General features: G+C 51.0%; 1 protein-coding gene across 1 annotated transcript in view; it reads right to left on the minus strand.

Annotated features, from left to right (window-relative positions):
• Window positions 1-5,317: 5,317 nt before the first annotated feature.
• Window positions 5,318-23,487, minus strand: part of B4GALT1 (beta-1,4-galactosyltransferase 1) — a 47,916-nt gene continuing 29,746 nt past the window's right edge. The window contains exons 3-6 of the mRNA XM_046664171.1: window positions 12,816-13,003; window positions 10,007-10,129; window positions 8,487-8,591; window positions 5,318-8,253 (exon numbers count right to left, since the gene is read on the minus strand). Coding sequence (XP_046520127.1) covers window positions 8,121-8,253; window positions 8,487-8,591; window positions 10,007-10,129; window positions 12,816-13,003 — 549 coding nt within the window. The 3' untranslated portion in view covers window positions 5,318-8,120. The remainder of the gene's footprint in view (window positions 8,254-8,486; window positions 8,592-10,006; window positions 10,130-12,815; window positions 13,004-23,487) is intronic.

The raw sequence follows: 23,487 nt of genomic DNA on the forward strand, positions 1-23,487 counted from the left end.
TTGGAACCAGTCTGTCTCCCGTCATCAGAGAGGACCAAAGTCACTGCAGCCACAGCAACAGGACACTTTCACAAAAGGCACATTCTGAAGGCCCCACCAATGGCCCGAGTCCCTGGCAGGATGACCTCCGGTGGCTCACCCTGTCCCAGGGCTCTGAATGCAGGAAGCTCCAGCTGGCCGGGCCCCGGAGCTGAGCAGGGTGGAGCAGGGCTGGCGCCCAGCCCTTGGCACCCCACCAGATAGGATTCAGTGATTGAGGCGTGCACTCTTGCTAGTCACAGCCTGGTACCTAGCCTCCCCGGTACATGCCTCCCAGGCAGGGACCAGGTCCAGGAGCACAGGCTGACTGTCTGGCATTCACATCTGGCCCGGAAATGAGCTCCAAGTTCAGGTCTCTCAAAATCCAGATGTCAGCGCCTCCCTCAGCAATAGGGCTCCTGGATTCTGGGGCCAAAGATCCATGGGCAATGGGGTCCCCTTCATTTCCTTCTGGGCTCACGCTCCACACGGGGCCCTGATCAGGTGCCTTAGGCCAGTCCTGCCCCTCCGGAGCCATGGCACAGCCCCTCCACCCAACCTTTCTGTTCATTAACACTTTTATTACCCGAGTACAACAGGCATGAATGTTCAGTTGCACTCAAGACAGAGTGGCAAGAAATGCCCTAACTTTATTTTTCTAAGTCTGAGAGAATTGCAAGAAGCTCCCCAGCCTGAGATGAGCTCCTGTCCAGCTTCCACCATCCGCCAGTGGGAGGAAGCCCCATCTCCCTTCCAAGTCTGAGCACTTTCAGGGAATGCCACCTCCATCGGGGACAACCCAGCTCCTTCTCTCAACCGGGCCAGCACTGTTAAAGGCCTCGGCCCTCAGGGAGCCCCCGAAACACTGAACGTTGTTACCCTAGAACAGGAACCCGGCTGCACAGTCTGTGCAGAGAAGGGAAGACCATCCCTTCATTTTATCGCTTGTGCATCTGCTCCCACAAACAATTACAGAGTAACTTCTGTACTAAATTATTCATGTTTCGCTGCCATATATGGAAATATCATTCTGTAGTTTGCTTTTCTCCTTAGACTTCTTTCCAATCGATAAATATAGATCCACTCCATCATTCTCAATGGTCACTTAGCACTTAATTGTTTGGATGGACCTGAGTTTACTTAGCACAGTCCCCCATTAATGGTGGCTTCTATGTTTTCAGAGTCACGAGCAGTGCCCAGGTAAACGCTGCCACACATACACCTTGTGCATTGGATTGTTTTCTTTGGATAAATTCCTAGAAGCTGAATTGTGGGGCCAAGGGATAGCTCCATTTATAAGATTTATTTCCCTTCAGTCCACTCCCAGAAGGGTTGTACCAACGTAGCAACATGGGGGTGGAGGCTCCCTCACCAACGCCAAGTCGTAGGGCCATCTCTTCCGCCCTCCAAGCTCCAGAACTCAGCTCTCCCTCCTGACACCTGGGGCCCTCCCTCCCCACACCTGGGGGCCTCCCTCCCCATCCAGAGAGAACCTGTCTAGGTGACTGTTTTCATCCCCAGGTGTAATCTGGCCCCAGCTTGCCATTTCTTCCTTTCAAAAGCCTCGAGCTCAACCCCTGGTTTCTGCCAACAGTAAATGGGAAGCAAGTGGGCAGTCTGGGAGAAGGCACCTCCATGAGATCCTGCCCGAGTCCAGGCTTTGCGTTCTCCACCCAAGCCCCCCCTGGCCAAGGGACAACTGTACCCACGTCACAGCTTTGCCACATCTAGCTTCCTTACGGAAGGATGTTTGTCTCGGGAAAAGGGAGCAACTGAGAAGCCAGTCCTCTGGGGCAGTGTGCGAAGCTGGATTCAGCAACCAAGCCGAGTGCCCAAGACTCGATGATCCTCAGGTGGCACGCCCCACACGGCTAGCCCATCTCACGCTCAAAATCTCCAGTGGCTGCTGGACTCGCCGCTAGACTCGGCCACCTCTAGAATGGGACGAGGTTGACGTGGCCACAGGATGCCTCCTCCTTTCCTTTAAACTGCAGTAAAATATTCTTAGTCTGTTCGGGCTGCTCTAATAAAAATACCATAGCCTGGATGGCTATCAACAACAGAAATGTGTTTCTCACAGTTCTGGAGGCTGGGATGTCCAAGATCAAGGCACAAGCAGATACGGTGTCTGGTGAGAGCCTGCTTCCTGGTTCACAGCCTGTGCCTTCTCTCTATAGCCTCACGTGGCAGACGGGATGAGGGAGCTCTCTGGGGTCTTTTATAAGGGCACTAATCCCATTCTTGAGGGCTCCACCCTCATGACCTAGTCACCTCCCAAAATGCCCACCTCCCAATACCAGCACGTTGGGAATTAGGTTTCAACATATGAATTTTGGGGGAGATATCATCAGTCAACAGCATATATGTAACATAAAATTGATCATTTTAACAATTTTTTTTTATAATACAGAATTTAAACTTTTTTTTTTTGAGGAAGATTAGCCTTGAGCTAACTACTGCCAGTCCTCCTCTTTTTTTTTTTTTCAAAGATTTTATTTTTCTCCTTTTTCTCCGCAAAGCTCCCCAATACATAGTTGTATATTTCGTTGTGGGTCCTTCTAGTTGTGGCATGTGGGATGCCGCCTCAGCGTGGTCCGATGAGCAGTGCCATGTCTGTGCCCAGGATTCGAACCAACGAAACACAGTGGCCTGGGGCTCAGATCTGACCTGTGAACAGAAGACTCTGGTTCTTTGGACGCAGTGCTGCCTTCCAGAGCATTGTGAGCTGTAGGATCTGCGTTAAGTGGAGCCCCCTTCCCTCCCCAAAGATGCGCCTGGCTGCACAGCTGCGTACAGGCTAGCATGCGCAACACACCTGACATGAGCCTATGAGGCGCCAGAATGCCTGGGTTCAAATCCTACTGCTGCCTCTTCCTGGTTCTGTGACCTTGAGCAAATTGACTTAGCTGCTCTGTGCCTCAATTTGTCCATCTGTGTAATGGGGATAACAGTACCTGTTTCATAGGGTTGTTATGAAGGTCAAATGAGTTACTTATAAAACACTGAGAACATACCTGGCTCATCCTAAGCATTATATGTGTTACAAATGTTTGTTCAATTTTTTGAAATACATGTGGGCACACGTGCCGACACGACCACACACACTGCCATGCATGTATTACTCACGTAGACACATGCCCGTGCCGGGTATACTGGGGATCCTCCTGGTTCCTCTTCGAGGGCACAGCTCTGGGGCTTAACTGTGTGGCAGTTGGGTGGGTGAACCTCAGGGTAAGTGACCGCTCCTCTTCTGGGATGCCCAGGACCTCACCAGTGGTGTTTCCCCATCATTCCCCCCCACCCCCCTGCATCACCTGAGCCCAGGTGTTTGGAATGGCTACCTTGGGGAGGGAGGGGGCTCGAACCCCCTTGGTAGGCTCCAAGGGGCCAGGAAGGGAAGAAGGTAGAGGGAAGGGGGCCAAAGACAGGCTCCTGGGGTTGGGCATTTCTTTGAGAATTGCTGTCTCTAGTCTCTCCCGTGTCACACGGGACCCAGACCAAGTCTGAGCCAGGCAGAGCCCAGAAGTCGTGAGTGTGGATTGGATGGGCTCCAGACCCCCACACTTTGTACCTCTTTTCCATGGAAGAATGTGACCTGGCTGCCAAATCACTGCCCCACAGGTGTCCTTTGGAGGCCGGGCCATGGTGCCCGGGGAGGTGGGTGTGGGTGGGACCTCCCCAGGTGGGAGTGTCTGCTGCTGGTGACAGAGCAGCTGTGTGTGGGGAGGGTGGGGGAGTGGTCAAGGAGGTGAGAAGATCGGCAAGTGCTAGGTGCCACCAAGTCTCCCCACACCCCCAGGCTCCCCGCCTCTTGTTTCTTCCAGGAGGTGGGACTTCAGACATTCCTGGGGGCCGATTTCTCCTTGGAACTGAAGTTCTTACCCGGTCAGGAAATGAGGTTGGTCTGGCTGAGCGGCTTGTGCCAGCCAAGCCTCATTTCCCTCTCTGGCGGAGTCCCCAGGCAGGACATGTGGCTGCTGCCTTCCTCTGGGCTCCTGGTCCTGTATCCAGGCTGTGAGGCAGAGGAACCTGCAGGGCACGGTTGTCCCAGGGAGTGATGAACTGGAAGCTGGAGGACTGTGGCACTCCAAGGACAGCTGCGCTTGAGCAAGATGGGTGCCAGGTCACCAGCAAGGGGTTTGGAGAAGATGGCCAAGAAGAAGCCATACAGACAATGATCATTACTTCTGGCTCTCTCTGCCTTCCTACTTGCTCTGTGACTCTAGGCAAGTCGATTTCCCTCTCTGAGCCTGAGTTTACTCTTCTGTTTGATGACTTGCTCTCAGAATCCGGCCTTGGGCTCCCCATCATTCTGCCCTTCCCTCAAGCCTGAGGCCACTAGGGAGCCGTCCAGCAGTCACAGGGATAGGCAGAGACAGCCAGATGGCCCTGGGGGGCACTACCAGGGGTTGCCCTTCCTGCTCCTGTTTCCCACCAGGTCCCACCAGTCCCACCGGTCCCACCGGTCCCACATTCGCAGCTCCATCCTAGCAGGGCCAGTGGCCCCCGGAGCCCGGACAGCAGGGGCGACCTCTCCCGCCCCCTGGGTTCCTCTGGCCCACTTCTTCCAGATGCCAATTCAGTCCAACCAGCACGTAAGAGGCTGCTGGTGCTGACCCCCGGGGCACTGAGGTGGGGGCGCCCAGGGCACCTACTGTCTCAAGTCTTTAGGTCACAACTAAGACCCTTTAGAACAGGGGGTTAAATGTCCTGGGGCTGACAAGAAACCTTATTTTGGATAATACTGTTTGAGTTACCCTACGAACACCTTGTATAAATGCCTCTGAGAACGCTCAGAATGATCCTGGCATTTGTTGAAAACAGCAGAGTGTGGCCAGAGAACTCTGTGGAAGGGTCTTTGAAGTGGTACTGGCTACCACGTGGTGAGTACCTGTGACATATCACTTTTTTTAACTTAATGAATTTTTTAATTTAATTTTTTAATTTTTTTAAAATTTCATTTTATTGAGGCCATACTGGTTTATAACACTGTGTAATTTCAGGTGACATCACATCTTTTAAGCCTCAAAAAGGCTCAATGTGTTATTATTCCCATGTGACAGGTAAGAAAATAAGGCCCAGATGGGAAATGGCTGACCCCAGGGGCCGTGTGGAACACAGCCAGGCGAGATGCCACCTCCTCCCCCCCGCCCAGTGCCCCCAAGGCCACCCCCTGAGCGAGGCAGGCCCGGAGCCAGACCTCTGTTCTCCTCAGATCCTCCCCACAGGCAGCCCCATCACTGCCCCCCGGCTCTGGAGGAGCCCGAACCCCCTAAATCAGAAGAGAAACCACGTGCAGTTACAAAGATAAGGTCATTTATTCACCTTCCAGTTATATCACTGGATTTTAAAGGCAAAAATACAGTTCTGTTTGGAACACTAAGGTCAGACATCCCCCCCCCCTTTACAATTGTAAATACATACATTTGCATAAATGGGAAATCAAAATAACACAGCACAACAGGTCTCTGGGACAGGAAAACAGCCATCCTGGCTGTGCCCGGCCCTGAGGTCAGCAGAGCCCTGCCAGGCTGAGCCAGCACCAGCACATCCTTTACCCTCCTGTGCCACCTCTGCCCTCTACTCGTTCCCAAAAGCCTCTTTACAGGGGCACCAGCAACGGGACGGAGAGAAAGAGAGAAAGACACAGCACGTGACAACTTCATGGTGACAACTTCCAGGTAAAGGAAACGCTCCCTGAACCCTCAGCCCAGAACCGCCCAGGGAGGGGAGAGGACCTGCAGAATCTCACGAGCCCGGCAGGCGTCGAGGCCTCGCCCTGGGCCCAGGCGGCCCCTGAGAGCACCACAAGGTCAGCAAATGGCACACCAGTGAAGCAGGATTGCCCTTGGTTCTGAGAAGGAACCACATACTTAACTATTCCAATGGAACATGAAGGAAACGTGACAGGAAACAAAAAAAAAGTCAGAATTTTGTTTTAAGAATAAAGTAAGTAACAAAGAAGTTACCACCTAGGGTATTCGTCTGCTTTCTTTTAAGGCACTTTGGAAAAGTCAGGATCTGGGGACAGAAAGAGAGGCCGTCATTCTTTGTATTTCCTAGAACTCCCTCCCCGGGCGATCCTTCTTAGTTTTATTAACATCGCTATGAAGGAGTGGGGCGCTGACAGAGGGAATACTCTTTGCATAGCCCAGCTGCTACTGCAGTGGAAAATAATTTTTAACCAATACCAAGGCTTCTGGAAAAAGAATCAAGTTAGGATCTGAGATGCTCAGAGCGATAAAGGCACAGGTGACATTGGGGTTGGGCAGTAGCTCAGCTTCCACGCTGACACCTGCTTCCCAGGAGGGCAGTGGTGGGGTCCGGGCTGCCACCAGCTGAAAGGTCAGCCCTGGGATCAGACAGGTGAATCTTCCATCCTTAGCCCAGGTTGAAGCCGGCAGGGGCGCCCAGAGCTAAGAACTGGTGCACACATCTCACCCCAGGCAGTCCACACCTCTGCCCCGCAGAGGTGGGTTTGGGGAAGGCACGCCGTGGGCAGCCTCCCAGGAGTGGAAGCACCTGCTGCAAACCTGAGGGGGAATGGGAGGCCTCAGGCACCAGAGTGGTCCTCGGGGAGTGTAGGGGGTTCAGCTGAAATTCTTTCTAGATCTCTAATTAAAAGGCACATTCCTGCTGGAGAATGAATAGTCTATTTGACCCTCAGTGCCATAGGCAAGTTTTAGGGAACAGGCAAGAGGCCAAGGAACTGAAAATGGGGAGGGAGGAAGGGGAGAAGAGGGAGAGCGGGTCCTGCAAGGTGGGCCGGGCGGCGTGGCCAGCAGAGCCGAGCGGGGGGCCCAGGGCTCCAGGGGCCAGAACGAGGCTCTCTCTGCCTCCCCAGGCTGAGGGCCAGTAAACAACCTGAGTGCTATCACTTACAACCCCCCAGCCTAGGGCCCTGAAGGGAGGTCCCAGGGTCAGTCCGGGAGGCGGCGGTTCCCTCTGCCCTGCCCGCCTGGGGAGGGTGGGGAGGGGGAGAGCTCTGGCCAGCAGGCTGGGGCCCCAGTGTCCCCAGAGGTCCGACAGGGCAGGGTACTGCCGGCCTGACCAGAAGCCTTGCCCTCATCAAAGGGCCCAAAGGAGACTTTGCTCTTCACAAAACCTAGCCTGCCAGCTACATCAGAGGCCCGTTAGTGGCCGTTACAGCATACAGTATTTTTTCCCCTAAAAAGTGTTCAGTCCCCTGCCCACATTTAAAACACCACAATAAAAATACATAGGAAATTCAAGTTTACATAGCATGCTCAGAACAATAAATTGCCATGACTTAAGACTAAATAGCTATGTAAATCTGGATCAACACAAAATCAAGCTAGGTCATAATTAGAACCTGATTTGTTCTTTCTTTAAAATACTACAAACTGCTATTTTAAAAAAGTCTTTACATTCAGAAATCAGACAATTTGGAGAAAGGCCACTAAATGTGAGAACACCCGAGGCTTATGCTCTGATGGCTAAAGTTGCCCGGGAATTCCCACATTAGCTGGACCAAAGGTCTAAGGCTCAAGTTTTAAAATTCTTTTGCTGAGAAAAGACACACACACACACAGTGACTCAGTGATTGTAATAGTCGCATACCACCGAAAGAAGGTAGGGGAGGGGGTGAAATGAGAATGGTTGACATCGTGTGTTTTTCTGTTAAAATGTGACGACCAAAAAACATCACAACAATCCAATTCAGCAGCACTCTCCAATTTTTCATAAAGTAACAAGAATACCACAATTTAAAGCAAAATTCTTACGTATTTCACAACAGATTAGCAGTTTAGCGCTGGGAAGGAGTCCCACAGTCACCAAATTTGGGGCTGTGTACAGCTCTGATTCTTTGGGGAGACACCGGGAACACGCTGAGAACCCCCCAAAGGCTGATGTTTCCTACACTGACAAACACCTTGCAGAGCTAAGAAGTCACATGCCGAGCCAAGTTGGGGGCCAAATATGCCGCTAGTTCCGGTCATCTGGAAAGGCATCTGAATGATGAGCTGGGAAGCCCTATCACTCTGACTGGGAAGAATGAGAGCGACCAGCCCAGCAGACTGACAGAGACACGTAGTAGAGGTCCCCGGCCATTTTCAGGTCTCTTTTAGTGTACCACAATGCTAGCTCGGTGTGCCGATGTCCACTGTGACTTTGGTATACAACGGGTATCTCTGTACGTCCAATACGTTGTAGAAAAGTGTGTTCAAACCATCAAGGAACATTGTCTCCTTTGTGTGTGCAATTCGGTCAAACCTACAAGCCACAAAAAGGCAAAGGGTTGGTGTCAAAACAAAAATCTTAAGAAAAAACATTAAATGTCTGTACTTCATTGCCCACCCCCCTACCTTCTACTCTCCCCTGCCCCATGGACTGACCCCTTCCCCACTCCCCGCTCAGGCCTGGAGATTGAGGCCTCCAGAGCCTTGTTCCTGCAGCCCGCCCCCTCCTCAATGGGGAAGAGGGATGTAAACGAAAGCAGGACGCACCTCTGAGGATTGGGCTCGTTTTTCTTGTCTCTCGAATGGCGGATCATCCGGCACTTCCCGATCACAGCATTTGGGCGAGATAGAGACATGCCTTTAAAAACTAACCTGCAAGGAGTGAAGGGACAAGTCAGCATCATAGAGCTGCCACCAGCTTGGGTCCCAGAGCCCCAGCTGCCAGACTGTGCCCATCCACCATCCTGCTGATTGGTCTCACTCGGCCCAGACCGCAGCCTGGAGTGGCCCTGGTTTCAACTCCAGCCCCCGTGTCCTTTTAGCAATGGTTCTGCAGTCTGTGTTGGTGACGATTCCGTGTCAGGCTCTGGGGGCATCTGCCCTCACAGAATGTACAGTGTGGAAGCTTAGAATGTAGGGTCATCAGTGCCAGGACGGAGGTGAGGAGGGGAAGCTGGGGTTGTGGGGCACAGAGGGGAAGCAACTAACTCCACTTGAGCAAGACCAGGCAGAGCCGAGCTGTGAAGATGAAGGGATGTCTGCCAGAGGATTTCAGGCAGCAGGACAGCACAGGCAAAGGTAGGGAGGCGAGAGTGCGCACAGCGCCCTCAGGGGACAACACAAGCTTCCGGGGATGATGAAGAGGGTCTGAGGTAGGAAGTGGCTAGAGATGAGGCTGGAAAGAAGGGCAAAGGCTACATCATGGGGGGCTTCTCAGAGTTTTTAGCATCCCACCCAGCAGTGCCGGTGTCTGAAAGGGATAAAATACGCAGTGTTTCCCAAAGGTTTTTGGCCAACAGGAAGTCTCTCTGACAAGCAGTGTAAAAATGGAGAGCAGGGAACAAGACCAGAGTCAGCCAGAGCAGGGTGGAAGATTCTGCATAGGTCTTGGGGGCAGGAAAAAGCCCAAAACTAAAGCCTTGACAGCAGGAATACAATAGTTACTTAAGAGGCAGGACTGGCTGGTCCTGGGCGACTTCAAAGTTTCTGGCCTCACTCCCCTGCAGCCCCAGTGCTGATCTGGTGGCTGGCATAGTGAGTAGGTACAGAGTAAGAGTTATGCCCTTTATCTTTCCAGAAAGCCGCTCCCCAAACCACGCATCCTTCTAGTCCCTCCACCTTCAGGTATCTGTCTCAGTGCTCCCTCCCCACAATCTTTCCGACCATTCAGGTCTGTGATGTCACACCAGCCCCGGACACCATCACACGAGCCCAGTGTTTGCCAGCTGTGGTGCTGTGGAAGCAAGCGAGCATCTGTCGGGACACCCTGTCCAGGGCTTCAGTGTCCCCCCATTGGACCTGCCTGGCACAGTGCTTTGCACACAGCAGACGCTCACTAAGCTCATGCTGGATAAGCAATCTGCATACTCATAGAACCCAAGTTTTATCACAGAAGCTAATTGTCCTAAAGCCATCTTCAGACCTATACCAGGGCACACCTAAGAATCCGGGGGAATGGGGGCCGTACCCCTCCCGAGGGTCAATCCTTGACGAATAACCAAGCACTGATCGGAAGACTGGAAGGGAAGGGAGACAGGGAAGAAGGAGATCAAAGTTGAGACCGTTACCTGTTAAAAATGTCGTCGTCTTCGCCTCCCCAGCCCCAGTAGTTATTAGGAAATCCATTGATGGTGAGAAACTGTTCTTTACTTAGAGCAGAGACACCTCCAAAATACTGAACATAAGGGAGGCTGGGGAAAGACACACACACAGGACCAGGGGTTAGCAGGTTGTGACTTTTCAAAACAAAGCTTGCTCAAAACATAAACACTTCTAAAAGTGATTTTTATTCTCTGGAACTTTTTTTTTTTAAAGACTTTTCCTCTTTTTTGTTTTAAAGATTGGCCCCTGAGCTAACATCTGTTGCCAATCTTCTTTTTTTTTTCTTTTCCTTCTCCCCAAAGCCTCCCCGCCCCCAGTACATAGTTGTATATTTTAGTTGTGGGTCCTTCTAGTTGTGGCATGTGGGATGCCGCCTCAGCGTGGCCTGATGAGGGGTGCCATGTCCATGCCAGGATCTGAACTAGCGAAACCCTGGGCCGCAGAAGTGGAGCGAGTGAACTTAACCACTCGGCCACGGGGCCGGCCCTTCTCTGGAACTTTTTAATTGGAGATTTATGAAGGTTTTCTTTGTTTGGTTTTTATATCAGACTCAGATTATCTTAAAGAAGACACCGACATCAAAAAGTAGAATCTTCACCTCTCTAAGAACCCTGTGTTGCTTCTGCGGTTATCTAGAAAATCAGTCAGTGAGAAGAGCATACACCAGTCTTTCCGCACCGCCCCGGAATCTGCTTGTCCTGTGCCCTGCTCCTGCACACGAAGCCCTTCTCCGGGGGTCCTGGAAACTCAGATTGTTTAGAGTCTCCCTGTGCCCACCCTCCCCACCCCCATCCCATCTACTAGCCTAGCTTTCATTCTTCCAGAGGTATATTGGCTTGAACACTGACCCCAACAGTCAAGACAGCATTTCTGAAAATTTGCTAAAATAAAATTTTCTTGGCAATATCTACCATATCCTGACTTAGCAAAATGTATGATGGTGAATCTATTTTGACTGATTTTCAAGCAGTAGGGCATCTGGGCTCTCCCATCCTTCCAAACCTTCTGTGTTTTGACATTTCAGTGGTTATGAATCGTGGACTCCCGAGGGACGCAGAGGAAGCATGATGAGAAATGTTAAGAATCAGGATGTGTCCAGAGGCCAGGCAAAGGCCTTCCTGTGGGTCCTCTAAAGGCTGTGGTTTTGTGATCATGCTGAGTACAGCTCCAAAAACCACACTCAGGCTCTTGCTGGAACCCGAAGAGAACAAAACCCGTCACACAAATTAGGGCAAACTCTAACTCAGACTTCGAGGGGGACGTCAGCCAAACCATACAGAACATAGGAAACAAAGATGCAATTATTATTTTCCAATACATTCAGGAATTCTGATGGCAGGTATCCCTAAGCAAAGATCCCTAGTGGCCTTGCTTCAATGACCTAAAGGGAATCTAACAGTAATCAGGTGTCACCATTTAGGCACCAAGTCATCCACCCTTCGGCGTACCTCACACTACAATCTGCACTTGTGATGTGAGGGTTTGGACCAGAGGTGGCCAGGCCAGTAAGGTTTTTTCATAGTAAGGTTCTTAGAGAAATGGACTCTTAGCCATTCAAGGGCAACAACATGCCGAGTGGACAAGATCTGGTTTTGCCGTCTCTGCTGGTTTCTCTTACCTACCTGCCCCGTCCTCCAAGCCTAACTGGTTCTGGGTAAAACAGACATGGTGCTGTGGTAGAGAATTAGGTGGTCACCACCCCACTCCAAGGCAGGAATGAAGAGAGGTCAGGGCATGAGCCTGTCCCCAAAGGGAAGAGACACAAACAGGGAGCAGGGGAAGTAGGTGGGTGCAGGCGCAGAGTGACGTGTACAGTCAAATTTCCCCTTTAAGACAGCAAGTTCAGGGCCCGAGTACAGCTGATCTTGGGGAAGGACTTCATAGCATCCCTGTATTCATCTCACAGCCCTCAGACTCCCAGCAACGGAGGATAGAAAGAAATTATGAGAATAAAATGAGCCCGAAAGAAAGTAGTTGTATCTACAGCAAAGGACTGCTGGCTAGCCCCAGACCGCCACACTGTGGGACAGCCTACACCAGGGCGCCCAGGACACAGGGTACCTGGCACACAGTTTCCTGGTGCTTTGGGTGACTTAGAGCACTAAGGGAAAGGTCAGATTAGTCCACTGACAGGTGATTTAAAACAATTTTATGTTAATACAAATGGATAAACTATAGAACAAAAGGCAAACATTATTTTTTTTTAAGATTAAAAAAATGGTCTACAAGGCCATTTTCCACCTAGGACAATATGCTTTGGATTATTCTGCTGTCCCTGGGGAGAGGCGTCAGCTGGCCTCCTCACTAGGGGCATTTTGGTGGAAAAGTTTAGGCCCTAATGTTCAAGCAGAAGCTTGTGCTCTGCTGACAAACAGAATCATGTTCCTTCTTAAAGTGCCAAGGAACTCTTGCCAAGGTATCCAAACCCAAGAATCTACTGGGGGAAAATGATTTCAATTTGCTTCCCAAACTGGATGGGGAAGGGGAGAGAAACGAAAGTGAGGAAATCCAGCATCTATTTGGAGCCTGAAGATGAGAGCCACCCCAAACCTAAAAACTTCTCTTGCCTGGATGTGCAGAGGTATAGGCGTTTCTGGACTCCACTTTCTTCCTCAAATAATAACTGAATTTGGGCTTAAAAAGCACCCAGTTCTCAGAGGAGGGCATTCTCCTTCAGAGCCTAAGGACGCACTCCCAGGCAGGAGGAATAGCGTTTCCCAGTCGTCATGTAAGAGACAAACATGTTTTCTGCAGATCCTGGTGAACCTCTCTTACCTAAATCCAAACTTATCCATTGCTACAGAAATGTGCCGAGGCTGCGAAAAACACCTGTAGGCGTTATGGTCGTTCATGGGAATGAGGTCCACGTCGCTAAACACGAAGCAGTTGTAGTCGTAGTCCTTCAAGGCCTCTTGGAAGCCCACGTTGAGGAGCTTAGCACGATTGAACATGGCTTCTCCAGCCTGGCGCAGAAACAAAAGCAGCAATATCAGACGCCAGAAGGCCTTTGAGCAGAATACTCACAGAGACCGGTGACCTGTCCACTACATGTGGACATTAGTCCATTCTTGGGCCTCATTTTTCTGCCCTCACTTTAAAATTCAATGCCAAATGGTATGCCCTGAGTCAGCAATCCCACTTCTAGGAATTGTCCTGTAGGACTTGCAAATGTGTGAATGGCACATGAACAACGTTGTTCATCATGCAGTGTTCATCACAGCTAAAGGATACAAACAACACCACAGCATCCCTATATAATGCAATAGAGCTCATATAATAGAATAGGGTTCTTTAAAAAAATAAGGAAGCTTTAAAAGGAAATGATCTTCAAGATAGTATTGTTAGGTAAAAAGGCATTTACACATATGTGCCATTTATTTACATACTATAAGTAGACTAATTTCGGGAAAGACACCCAAGAAACTGGTGCCTATAGCACTTTCCACTTCTACCCTCTTTGTATGATTGACCATGGTTTGATCACCACATTGTGTACCTTTCAGGTGTCTGCCACTAAACTAGACACCAGAGCAATGTGGTGGACCCAACTCAACCTATGCCCTCACAGTGCTCCCAATGTCGGGTGAGAAGCAGAGTGACACACATCATGAGAGAAACAAGGTGTAAGAGAGAGAGGACTACACCTGCTTCAGGATGCCAACCACTCGGTCCCGAAGAACCAAGTTTGTTGGTGCAAAGGTGCTTCATATTTTATTTACTTATCTTGTTTATTTTCAGTCTCCTCACTAGAATGTAAGCTCAACAAAGGCTGGAATTTTTTATGTTTTATTCACCAAGTACCAAGAACACTGCCTGGCATATAATAAGAGCTCAATAAATAACTGCTGGATGGATGGTGGGATGGATGGTGGAATGGATGGATGGATGAGTAGACTGATGGATACATTTCAACATACAACGGCAGGCTGCAATTCTTTTGGGAAGCTCCATTCAAAGGAGCTCCTCAGGGTCACCACCATGGGTCTCTGCTCTTACCAACTCCCCTGGCCCCAGGTTAGTAAGGACAGTAACAGCACCCTTACACTTATCAGTTCACAAGCCCTTCCACACATGTGCGTTCATTCTAACCAGAATCCTCCCAACAATGTCATGAAGAAACTAAGGCCACATAAGTGACACAGCTGGGACTAGAGCACAACACTCTGGAATCCTCATGTAGTGTTCTTTCTCAGTACCTCTTGGGATCAACAAGATCAGGGCCCTCTACTTGGGGGAAAAAGTATCCCACAAGGCCCTGCAACCACTACACAAGCTCAAAAGTGGGATACCCCACATCCTCTCTCCAGGCCGCTGGGAGAAGACTTGGGTACTGAGCTCCACAAGGCTGCCTGTGTGAGTTCAGAGCACAGACAGCACCACAGCTGCCCAGCCTCGGGCGGGTGACTCAGGGAAACAAACCACTGAAGAAAGACAAGTACCAGGAAGTCAGAGAAGACAGCCAAGAGAAGAGTAACCAAATTAAGGAAACTCTTATGCAAGAGCTCCTTTCTTCAGTCCATGACAAAGCTTTCCATCCACGCAGGGTCAAAGGAGAAGGCCACGCCCAGGGGCACACACTGTGTTCTTTAGCTGTTCCACCAGTTAAGAGGCACTTAGAATTCTGCCTTCAGCTAATTCTGTGAAAGTTGTGAGGCAAAAAGTAGTTCCAAGTTTAAAAACTGCATATGAAAACTATGAAGTTGCTGTAATTGTCATTATTACCACATATTCATTCGGGGGATATGAGATACCAGGCACAAGATAAGTGTTTTACACATTTGGCTTGTCATTTAATCATCACAACAATCTTGTAACAACCTTCACCCCAACCCAGATTTGCTTCATTCCTCCCACACCTTCCTCCCTCCCTGTGATGGGGAGAGAAGCCTGCACCTGTAGACGGAAAGCACCTGCAGGTCCGTGAAGACCCTAGAAGAGCTAGCTCTCAGCATTTTCAAACACAATTCAGCCCACTGAACACTCTTCCAACAAGTGAAAGGGCAGTGTCCCAACAAAGCCTTTTCACACCTGTGTAGCGGGATCCCTGCGGGCGGCTGCCCAATGCTCCCTTCCCACTGTAACACTCCCCAGTAACAGGGGCAAGGGGCTCTTGGTGGCCACGTCTGAACCACAGGACCTGGCCTGCTGACCGTGACGGATGGAAGCAGATGCTTGACTGAGACCACACTAAGCATTCTTCTTCTCCCAGGAACTGGATATTTGGAACCATGAACAGGCACCTCTGGAGCCAAGCCCCAAGAACAAGAGCAGCCTGGGGGAGAAACCCAAGGAGCAGACTCGTTCTCCCCTTTTCCCACGTGTGGTACAGCAGCTCCTTCAACTCAATAAGGCGCTCCAGTGTCTAGCCCACACTTACAAGTAGTCGGGCAGTTTTCCAAAGTAACCTGAACCATCTATCACTCCTCCCACACTTCCTCCAAGCCCGGCCTCACCTGTATGACCCTGGGAGAGGGGGCGGGCAAGGCACACTTTCACAGGTGTTATTACCTACCAGTCCCCCAGGACACCAGAACGGTAGATAAGGAAAGTATGTGTCTTCCTCTCTCCCCTGGGATTACAGAACAGTCGCTTCTAGGCTTCTTTGGGTGAAATGGCATAATACCTTGGGTAACTTTCTTGATAAGAAAGACAGGCCCTGGCAAGTCCATCAGCTGCCACCACTAACAGGAGGTGCTCATTCCTGTGCAGGGGGCGGGAAGATACCCAGCCCTCATTCCTGCCCCTCCTCCTTGGGCACATTCATCCAGTGCATCTGCTATTTCATTCACTCACGTGGATATTTATCAAGCACCTACCATCCGGCCAAGCCACATACGCATTTGTGACAGACAGGTGCATTTTTATCCCAGGAATGCCAGCTGCTTCACTTATTAGCTATGTGACTTTGGGCAAATCACACCTCTGGCCTCAGTTTCCTCATTTGGTCATGGGGATGACAACAGGTTGAGTTGTACTAAATGAGACAATGCATGAAAAGGCCTTAGCACACTGCCTGGCAACAAACGTCAGCTACCATAACTGTGACAAGAGCAGGTTTTCCCACCCATCTTGAAGGTCAGAGATCCAACTTGGAGACTTCTCCTTCGCTAGTGTTTGTGAGTGTCCTCCCCAAACAGCTTCAAGATTCCTCCCAAATCCTGCTTCTCTGATGGTGGGGGAGTTTCTAAAAAGGATTAAGTTTTAAGTGAGTTAGCCTGTGGCTCACATGATTAGAGTCTCAATAGCAGCAGAGGAGAGAGAGACCTTAGACACGTGTGAAATGCTTGGGGAGTCCCCCTCGGTGAAGAGGAGCTGTGCAATGGGAGCCAGTGAAAGGCCAAGTTTTTCAAGTGCTGGCTCCATCTTATGTTGGTAGATGACAGTCAGACTTCTCCCTTCCTTCTAGAGCATTTGGCTCCTCTTGCGGGAAAGGACAGGAAGAAAGAAGGCAGGCCAAAAACGACATAACATTCCCATAGGTGGACAGGGCAGCTATCCCACTGACCAAAGCTCACAGAAAAGCCTGTAAACCCTTTATGATTGTGCATACAATTCTGAGAGTGGGTGCGTCAGTCAGTCAAGCAGAGCCAACGATGGCCAGTCCAGAAAGGACAGGAGCCTGGGCTTGGTCAGGCATGCTGGCCTGGGGTCAAATGAGGAGACCTGAGGTGGGAGGCATGGCATGAAGGCAAAGCTCCCTAGAGGAGAGAAAAGAAGAAAGAAGCTGCCACCAGATACTTCCCACAGCAAACTCGGTGCCCTTCTGGCAGATCTGGGTGGCAGAGACAAATGTCTTAAGCATCAGGTGGCTCTCTAGGGCTCTCAAAAACTCTGGAGCCCTCATTTATACAAAAGATAACAGAGCAGGTAGCATGTCTACTGAAAATGGAACCCTCATACCCTGCTGGTGGGAATGTAAACTGGTGCTGCCATATTGGAAAACAGTCTGGCAGTTCCTCAGATGGATAAACAAGAGTTACCACATGACCTGGCAATCCCACTCCTGGGTGTCCACCCAAGAGAAATGAAAGCATCTGTCCACACAAAAACTTACACAGTGTCCACAGCAGAATTACTCATACTGGCTAAAAAGTGGAAATAACCCAAAGGTCCATGAACTGATGAACGGATAAAGAAAATGTGGTACGTCCATACAATGGAATGTTATTCATCAATAAAAGGGAATGAAGCACTGATATACACTATAATGTGGATGAACCCCGAAAATATCATGCTGAGTGAAAGAAGCCAGTCACAAAGGAACACATATTGTATGATTCCATTCATATGACATGTCCAGAATAGGCAAATCTATAGAGACAGAAAGTAGATTAGTAGTTGCCTAGAGCTGGGGGAATGGAGGGTTTGGTAGCTAAGAAGTGCAGGGTTTCTGTTTTGGTGTAACGAAAATGTTCTAAAATTGTGATGATAGATGCACAACTCTGAATACACAAAAAGCTACTGAATTATACACGTTAAATAGGTGAATTGCATGGTATGTGATTATATCTCAATAAAGCGTTTACCAAAAATAAGAAAGAAGGGAAGAAAAAAGCCAGCCCCAGAGACAGGAGAGGATCAGAGTGCCCTGTTTCTCTCTCTCTCTTTCATTCATTCGTATCATTGAGTGTCCACTTCATGCTGGGCGGTAGGGTTACAGAAAAGACACAGGCCCTGCTTCTAAGGAGTTTTAATTTAAGCAGGCAATTGCATTGAGAACATTCAAGGACCTGCAAGAAACACAGAATGGGGAAGCCAGAGCCAGACATAAAGGTGGGTGTGGACTGAGTCATGGTGGGAGAGCAAGGCTGGAACTTCTGCTAAAATAGTCAGGCTATGTCTTTGATTTAGGCCATAGGGAGCTCTGGAAGGTTTTTGTTTGTTTTTTGCTAAGGAAGATTCGCCCTGAGCTAACATCTGTGCCAATCTTCTTCCCTTTTGTATGTGGGTTGCCACCACAGCATGGCCACCGACGAGTGTAGGCCTGCGCCTGGGAACCAAACCTGGGCTGCTGAAGCGGAGCGCACCAAACTTAACCACTAGACCATGGGGCCAGCCCCTGTGGAAGGTTTTAAATAAGGATTATGTTTTTCATGTCAAGGAGGGATTTGTGCCCTACCCCCCAGCTGAAGGCAGGCAACCCAGTTGGGAAGCTGTAGCATGGTTCACATGAGAGACATCAGAGACTGGGCAGCCACGGTGGGCAAGTAGAGGAGATCTCCCCACAGGGCTCAGGCAGGGGCTCCACCTCCCGTTTCCTGCCTCACCTGCTCCCTGGACACGCACTGCACTCACAAGCAACCTCCGTGGGGCTTTCAGGAAGCCAGAGTCTGGTCTAATCCCCAGGCAAATTCTGAGTGTGGTTAAGGCAAGAGCAGCCTTCTCCTGATGGCAACAGAGGACAGGTGACCATCTACAGAAAGCCATGGCCCCCCCAGCCTAAGTTTTAGCAATCTCTAGAAGATCTGTCAGAACACCTGCCTTCCCTGGAGGTCAGGACCACATATGAACACCAGCAGACATGTGCCCCAACCATGATGGCTTAGGGAAGGACCAGCCCTGGCCCTCCTCCATCAAAAGACACAGCAACAATGGGGCTGGAAACATCAACCCCAAGTCAAGACTCGAAGAATCAGAATTTCTATGTGCTGGAAGAGACAACATTGCTCCTGCACACACGCTCTGGCCCATCACAAAGCCACCACCCACCCATGCCTGCAGTTACCCCGGGCTCTCAACCCCGCAGATCCAGAGGCAGGTCTGCAGCTGGCGGAAATATGTGGGGCAACACCCTGAGTGTGCTTCTCTGTGCCCACTCAGACACCAAGAGGAAGGGCCTGGGCCGAGGAGGTGATGGGAAAGCAGAGGGAGCTCTGACTGGGCGGTCCTGTGGCAGGACCGACCTGCAGGCCTAAGCATGGACCTTGGGGTGGTAGACAGACTGGCTGGGAGCTGATCCCCAGAGAATTACCAGGAAGGGCCTGGAATGATAGTAATGCTGACTTTGTGGAGGGCTAATATCCACTCACCCATGACTTCACAGCAGCTGGGCCTCTGGTTTTTAACCATAATAATATGGTTGCCCTGAGCTTGGACAGGGCCTTCAACAAAACCTGGATGTGAGACTTGAGCTATTGACCTTGTGATCAAAGGACACAAGCCCACCAGGGTCAGGGACCAAGCTGAGGGAGTGCTTCTATTTACTGAAGTAATACTTACAAGAAGGAGCATATCCTTGGCCTCTGCCTGCCCAGAACACACATCAGAAGTCATAAGTTGCCTTCAGGGAGAACTGAGCTAACAGAATGGCCCCACAGGAATTCTGGGCAAGGTGAGCACAGAGGAAAGTTCTTGAACCCCAGTTCCACAGGAGCCACATCAGGATGTCTGCCTCTCTCCCCAGGCCCGAGGCACCGAGACCTCACTTTCTGCAGAGAATCACTTTAGAAAATAAAGGCTTCTCTTTCAGAAACCCATTTGGCCATTTATCTTAGGAACCATGGAAATGTTTAAACAATTTCTGAGCCCATAATCCTTCATCTGAAAATCTAGCCCAAGGAAACGATCCTAAATATGAAAGAAGCAAACACAGAATAAGCTTCAAGCTCAAAGATGTTCATCACGGTATTATTTACACAAGTGAGAAAGTGGAAATTATCTAAATGGTTTCTGATAGGAGTGGTTAAGTGAATTACGGTGGAACGACATGCTCAACGACTATGAAGGCATGGAGAGTGATAGTTATGAAGACCATGAAATAACACAGGGAGATGCTGATGATACAGAATTTAAGAAAAAAGCAGGAAACGAAAGTATGTGCACACAGTATGAGCTCAACCAAGGCTTAACTTTAAGGCAAAGTCCCTTAGACCTCTACACAATGGGCTGGCACGTCCGAGCGAGCCCACAGAGACCACGGCCTGGCCTGGGAGACCCCAGGGCCCGAGGACAGCACACTCGCAGGATTATTTACACAGCTTCCCCCTGGCCAGCAGGGCCTGGGATCTGGGTGTGACGTGGGGCGTGTGGACATTACCAGGGTGGCAGCGGCAGTGGCGGCAGCAGCAGCAGTCACGGCAGTGGAAAGGTCGGCACTCTCTCTCTCTCTAGGAGGTGGAGGGTACAGAAGAGGAGGGAGGTGGAGAGTAATAAGCAGATCACAGAGAGGAGCTCCTCCTTCAGCTGGCTTTGCTACAAACAGAATCAACAAGTAAAGGCGAAAGGCCCCCAAGAGAAGGAAAAAAAGAAACAGAAAGAAGAGAGAAGGATGGATGCAAGGGAGAAGAGTGTCGAGACTGCAAAGGAAAAGGGCCCATTCTGATCACCCTCGCTCCAGGGCAGAGACGAACTCCTCGTTCCCCCACGAAGTCAACGGTGAGCAGAGAAAATAGCATTTCCCAGAACAAAGTCCAGGGAGGCAATTTACCAGCCTGTGAGTACCTGTAAGTGCTTTGACACATTCCCCAGGGGAACAGAGAGGCCCAGACAGAGAGGAAAACACACAGCAAAGGTGATGACCAATGGCTAGGGCAGCACACAAGCAGTACTGGGACAGGCACCCTCCCACAGGCCTCCTGGGCCCCAGGCTCCAAAAGGTCCGGTGCCCAAAGGAAGGGGGTGTGCAGGACAGCATCGGTGCCGCCCCTCCAGTGCACCATTCCTACAAACATTGACTTGGGCGCTGAGAGCTGGGGAGGAAATGGAAGGCAGGGACAGGGATGGGAAACAGAGATGATCAAGACAGAAAGCAAACCAGCATGGGGCACAGGCTCAGGCAGCTGTCCTCCACAATGGGGTGGACTCATGAGTCTGCTTCACCCCAGTTCTTCTTGGCCTCCTTTAGGGACCACATGCCAGGCCCAGTGACAGAGATAAGCTGCTGGGGTTTGGTGACAGATGCTCTCACTCACTGAGGGTACAAAGGGCTGTCTCCAAACCCACCCACACCTGGCCCCAGATGAGCAGCCTGCAACCACCTCCCAACAGTGCCCAGAGGAAAAGGAAGAGGGAAAAAATTCCAAAGTCAGACAAAGACGCCTCAGGCAGCAGCTGGGTCCCCGCTCTGCTCCCCACAAGCCTTTCAGGCCAGGGGTTACCTATTGGCATGACAACAGGGCAAGACTCCTGTGGGTGCTGAGGCTGCTCCTCAAAAGCTGCTGCCCCGCTGTCCAGACCCAGCGGGACTGAGGCGTCGCCCAGTGGATGTGGAGCTGTTGCTTGGTGAGGGGAATCGAGTGTTCAGGGAATAAACACAGCCAGGCGGGGCATTCCTTAGGCCTCAGGTGATCTCTGTGCAATTCCCAGCTCGGTCACCCACCCATCACGGGACCCGAGCAGAGCAAGCTACTTACCTTCGAGCCTTCCCTCAGCAGGAACAATGAGACCACCCATTTGCCTCATGGAGCAGTGATTAGTGTCAAAATTCAAAGTGGGACCATGAAAGAGATTCGGTCCAAAGGACCATAAAGAAGTTTTATGACCATCCACAACCACAGGGCTAAAGTCGGTTCTCTGCATTTTTCCTGAAAAGGGAGGTCACCCGAGGGCTGTGCCCCAGGCAGCCTGCTCTGGTCAGCAAGGTGCAGGAGGCGTTAGGGAGAGTTCCTGGGGAGGGGCTGTGCAGTTCCCAAGGGTCATGACCTGGCCTCAATGGGAAAGGAGGCTTCATTTCCAAGAGGCACAGACCTTGCCAGAGAACCAGAAGCAGGGGCTCCTGAGAGGGTGTAAGTAAGTGGGCAGAAGCCACAGGGTGCAGCTCGGGGCTCCAAACCCTGACGGAGCACTGGCCTGTGCACAGAGCCGTGTGATCAGGGAGACACAGGGAGTCAGACCTGAGCGACACAGCTGGGGTGAGCACACACACAGCTCATCATCCCTCAGTGGAAGGCGCCAAGCGGCCTTGGCAGCAGCCAGGAGGGAGAAGTCAGCTCCACTGCAGGGCTTCACGGAGCTAAAAAGGTTGAAAGCCATAAATGGTGGCCAGAAAGTGAGAAAGTAGGAGACGGAAGGACGCAAGCAGGGCAGAGGGGGCCGCAGGAGGCCGAGAGTGTGTCTGGGTGCAGACAGAGACTCCAGTGTGGCTGTGGCATAAAGGGTGTGAAGGGGGCCTGAGGAGGAAGCGGCTGGAGGTAGGGCAGGGCTGGACTGCAGAGGGGCTTAGATGCTGAGCTCAGGGCCTCAGACCCTTCAGACCCTTGCCTGTGGGTGGCGGGGACATACTAAAGGGTGTAAAGAGAGGGCATGACATGGACAGGATTAGAAAGGCGTCAGAGGACACACAAACAGAATCGGAGAGACCAGTCCTGGGTGCTTCCTCTGGGGCAAAGGGCTGCCAAGGTTATTACAAACCCACCTGGCCAACTGGGCCTGCATTCCTCACCCGTTGGGTAACTTTTATGGCGGTTAATCACACAACCATCCTGTATTTCTTATTTAGGGCTAATGCTGCCAGGCGGCAACCTGCCTTCCCTTCACCTTGGGTGGTTTGAAGTTTCCTTTCCTGGTTAAAGTATGAGGAAGTGCCGCGTGCACCTGCCAACCTGCTATGATATCCACCTTGGCACCAGGGTCCCAGTGCTGGCCCTCGGGTAGGACAACTGTGCCTCAGAGAAGCACCTTTGGCTCCAAGACGCTGGACGTGCTGGAACCCTATTGGGATTCTCAAACACCGGGGGGGGTGGGGCAGGAGTAGAGCGGAGTTCCGAGGACACACAGCAATGCTGTTGTTCTCCATCGTACCTGGGAAGCCTCCCCACTCCCACTTATCGTGAGACCTAAGTTGTTTTGGTGAATGGAGCGGGCTAACAGCTTAATAAGGGCAGGGGCAGAAGCCACAAAAGCCCGTGAGAGCTCAGCCCTGTGTGGGGCTTCAGACACGACCCTACTCTGAAGAAGCTCGTAGCCTGACAAGTCCCTACATCCCCTGAGATTCTGTCACCTGACGGTTCTGTTCTGTGTCATTATCCACTCTCCTCTGACCCCACGGAGGCCACACACATGCGAGAGAGGGTCTCGGCACTGGTACCGAGTGAGGGAAGCAGGAGGCAGGGAGAGCAATAAAGAGTGTCTCACCACAGCAGTGGGCGGCGGAAACAGGCAGGAGGAATGGGGGGGGGGGGGTGCTCAAATCAACAGTAACACCTGATGTTTACTGAGGGCTCTCCGCATGCCAGGTGCTTAAAGCCCCATGCAGTAAGTACTAACACCTTGCTCTCCTGCCCACAAGGAAACCATCAAAGTCTGGGGAACTCAAGTCTAAGGTCACCAAGCTGGGAAGTGGCAGAGCCAGAACCCCGCCCTGGATACTGGCTTTGAGAAACACTCTAAGAGGCGACTGGCTGGCCTTGAGGAGAGTTACCGCTGATGCAGCGGGAGGAGTCTGAGCTGCAGCCCTACGGTTACTTATGTGACTCTCTCCCGGTCCCTTCCCCTCACTAAGCCTCAGTTT

This window comes from Equus quagga, chromosome 6 (assembly GCF_021613505.1).
Source record: "Equus quagga isolate Etosha38 chromosome 6, UCLA_HA_Equagga_1.0, whole genome shotgun sequence".
In the NCBI taxonomy this organism is placed as follows: Eukaryota; Metazoa; Chordata; class Mammalia; order Perissodactyla; family Equidae; genus Equus; species Equus quagga.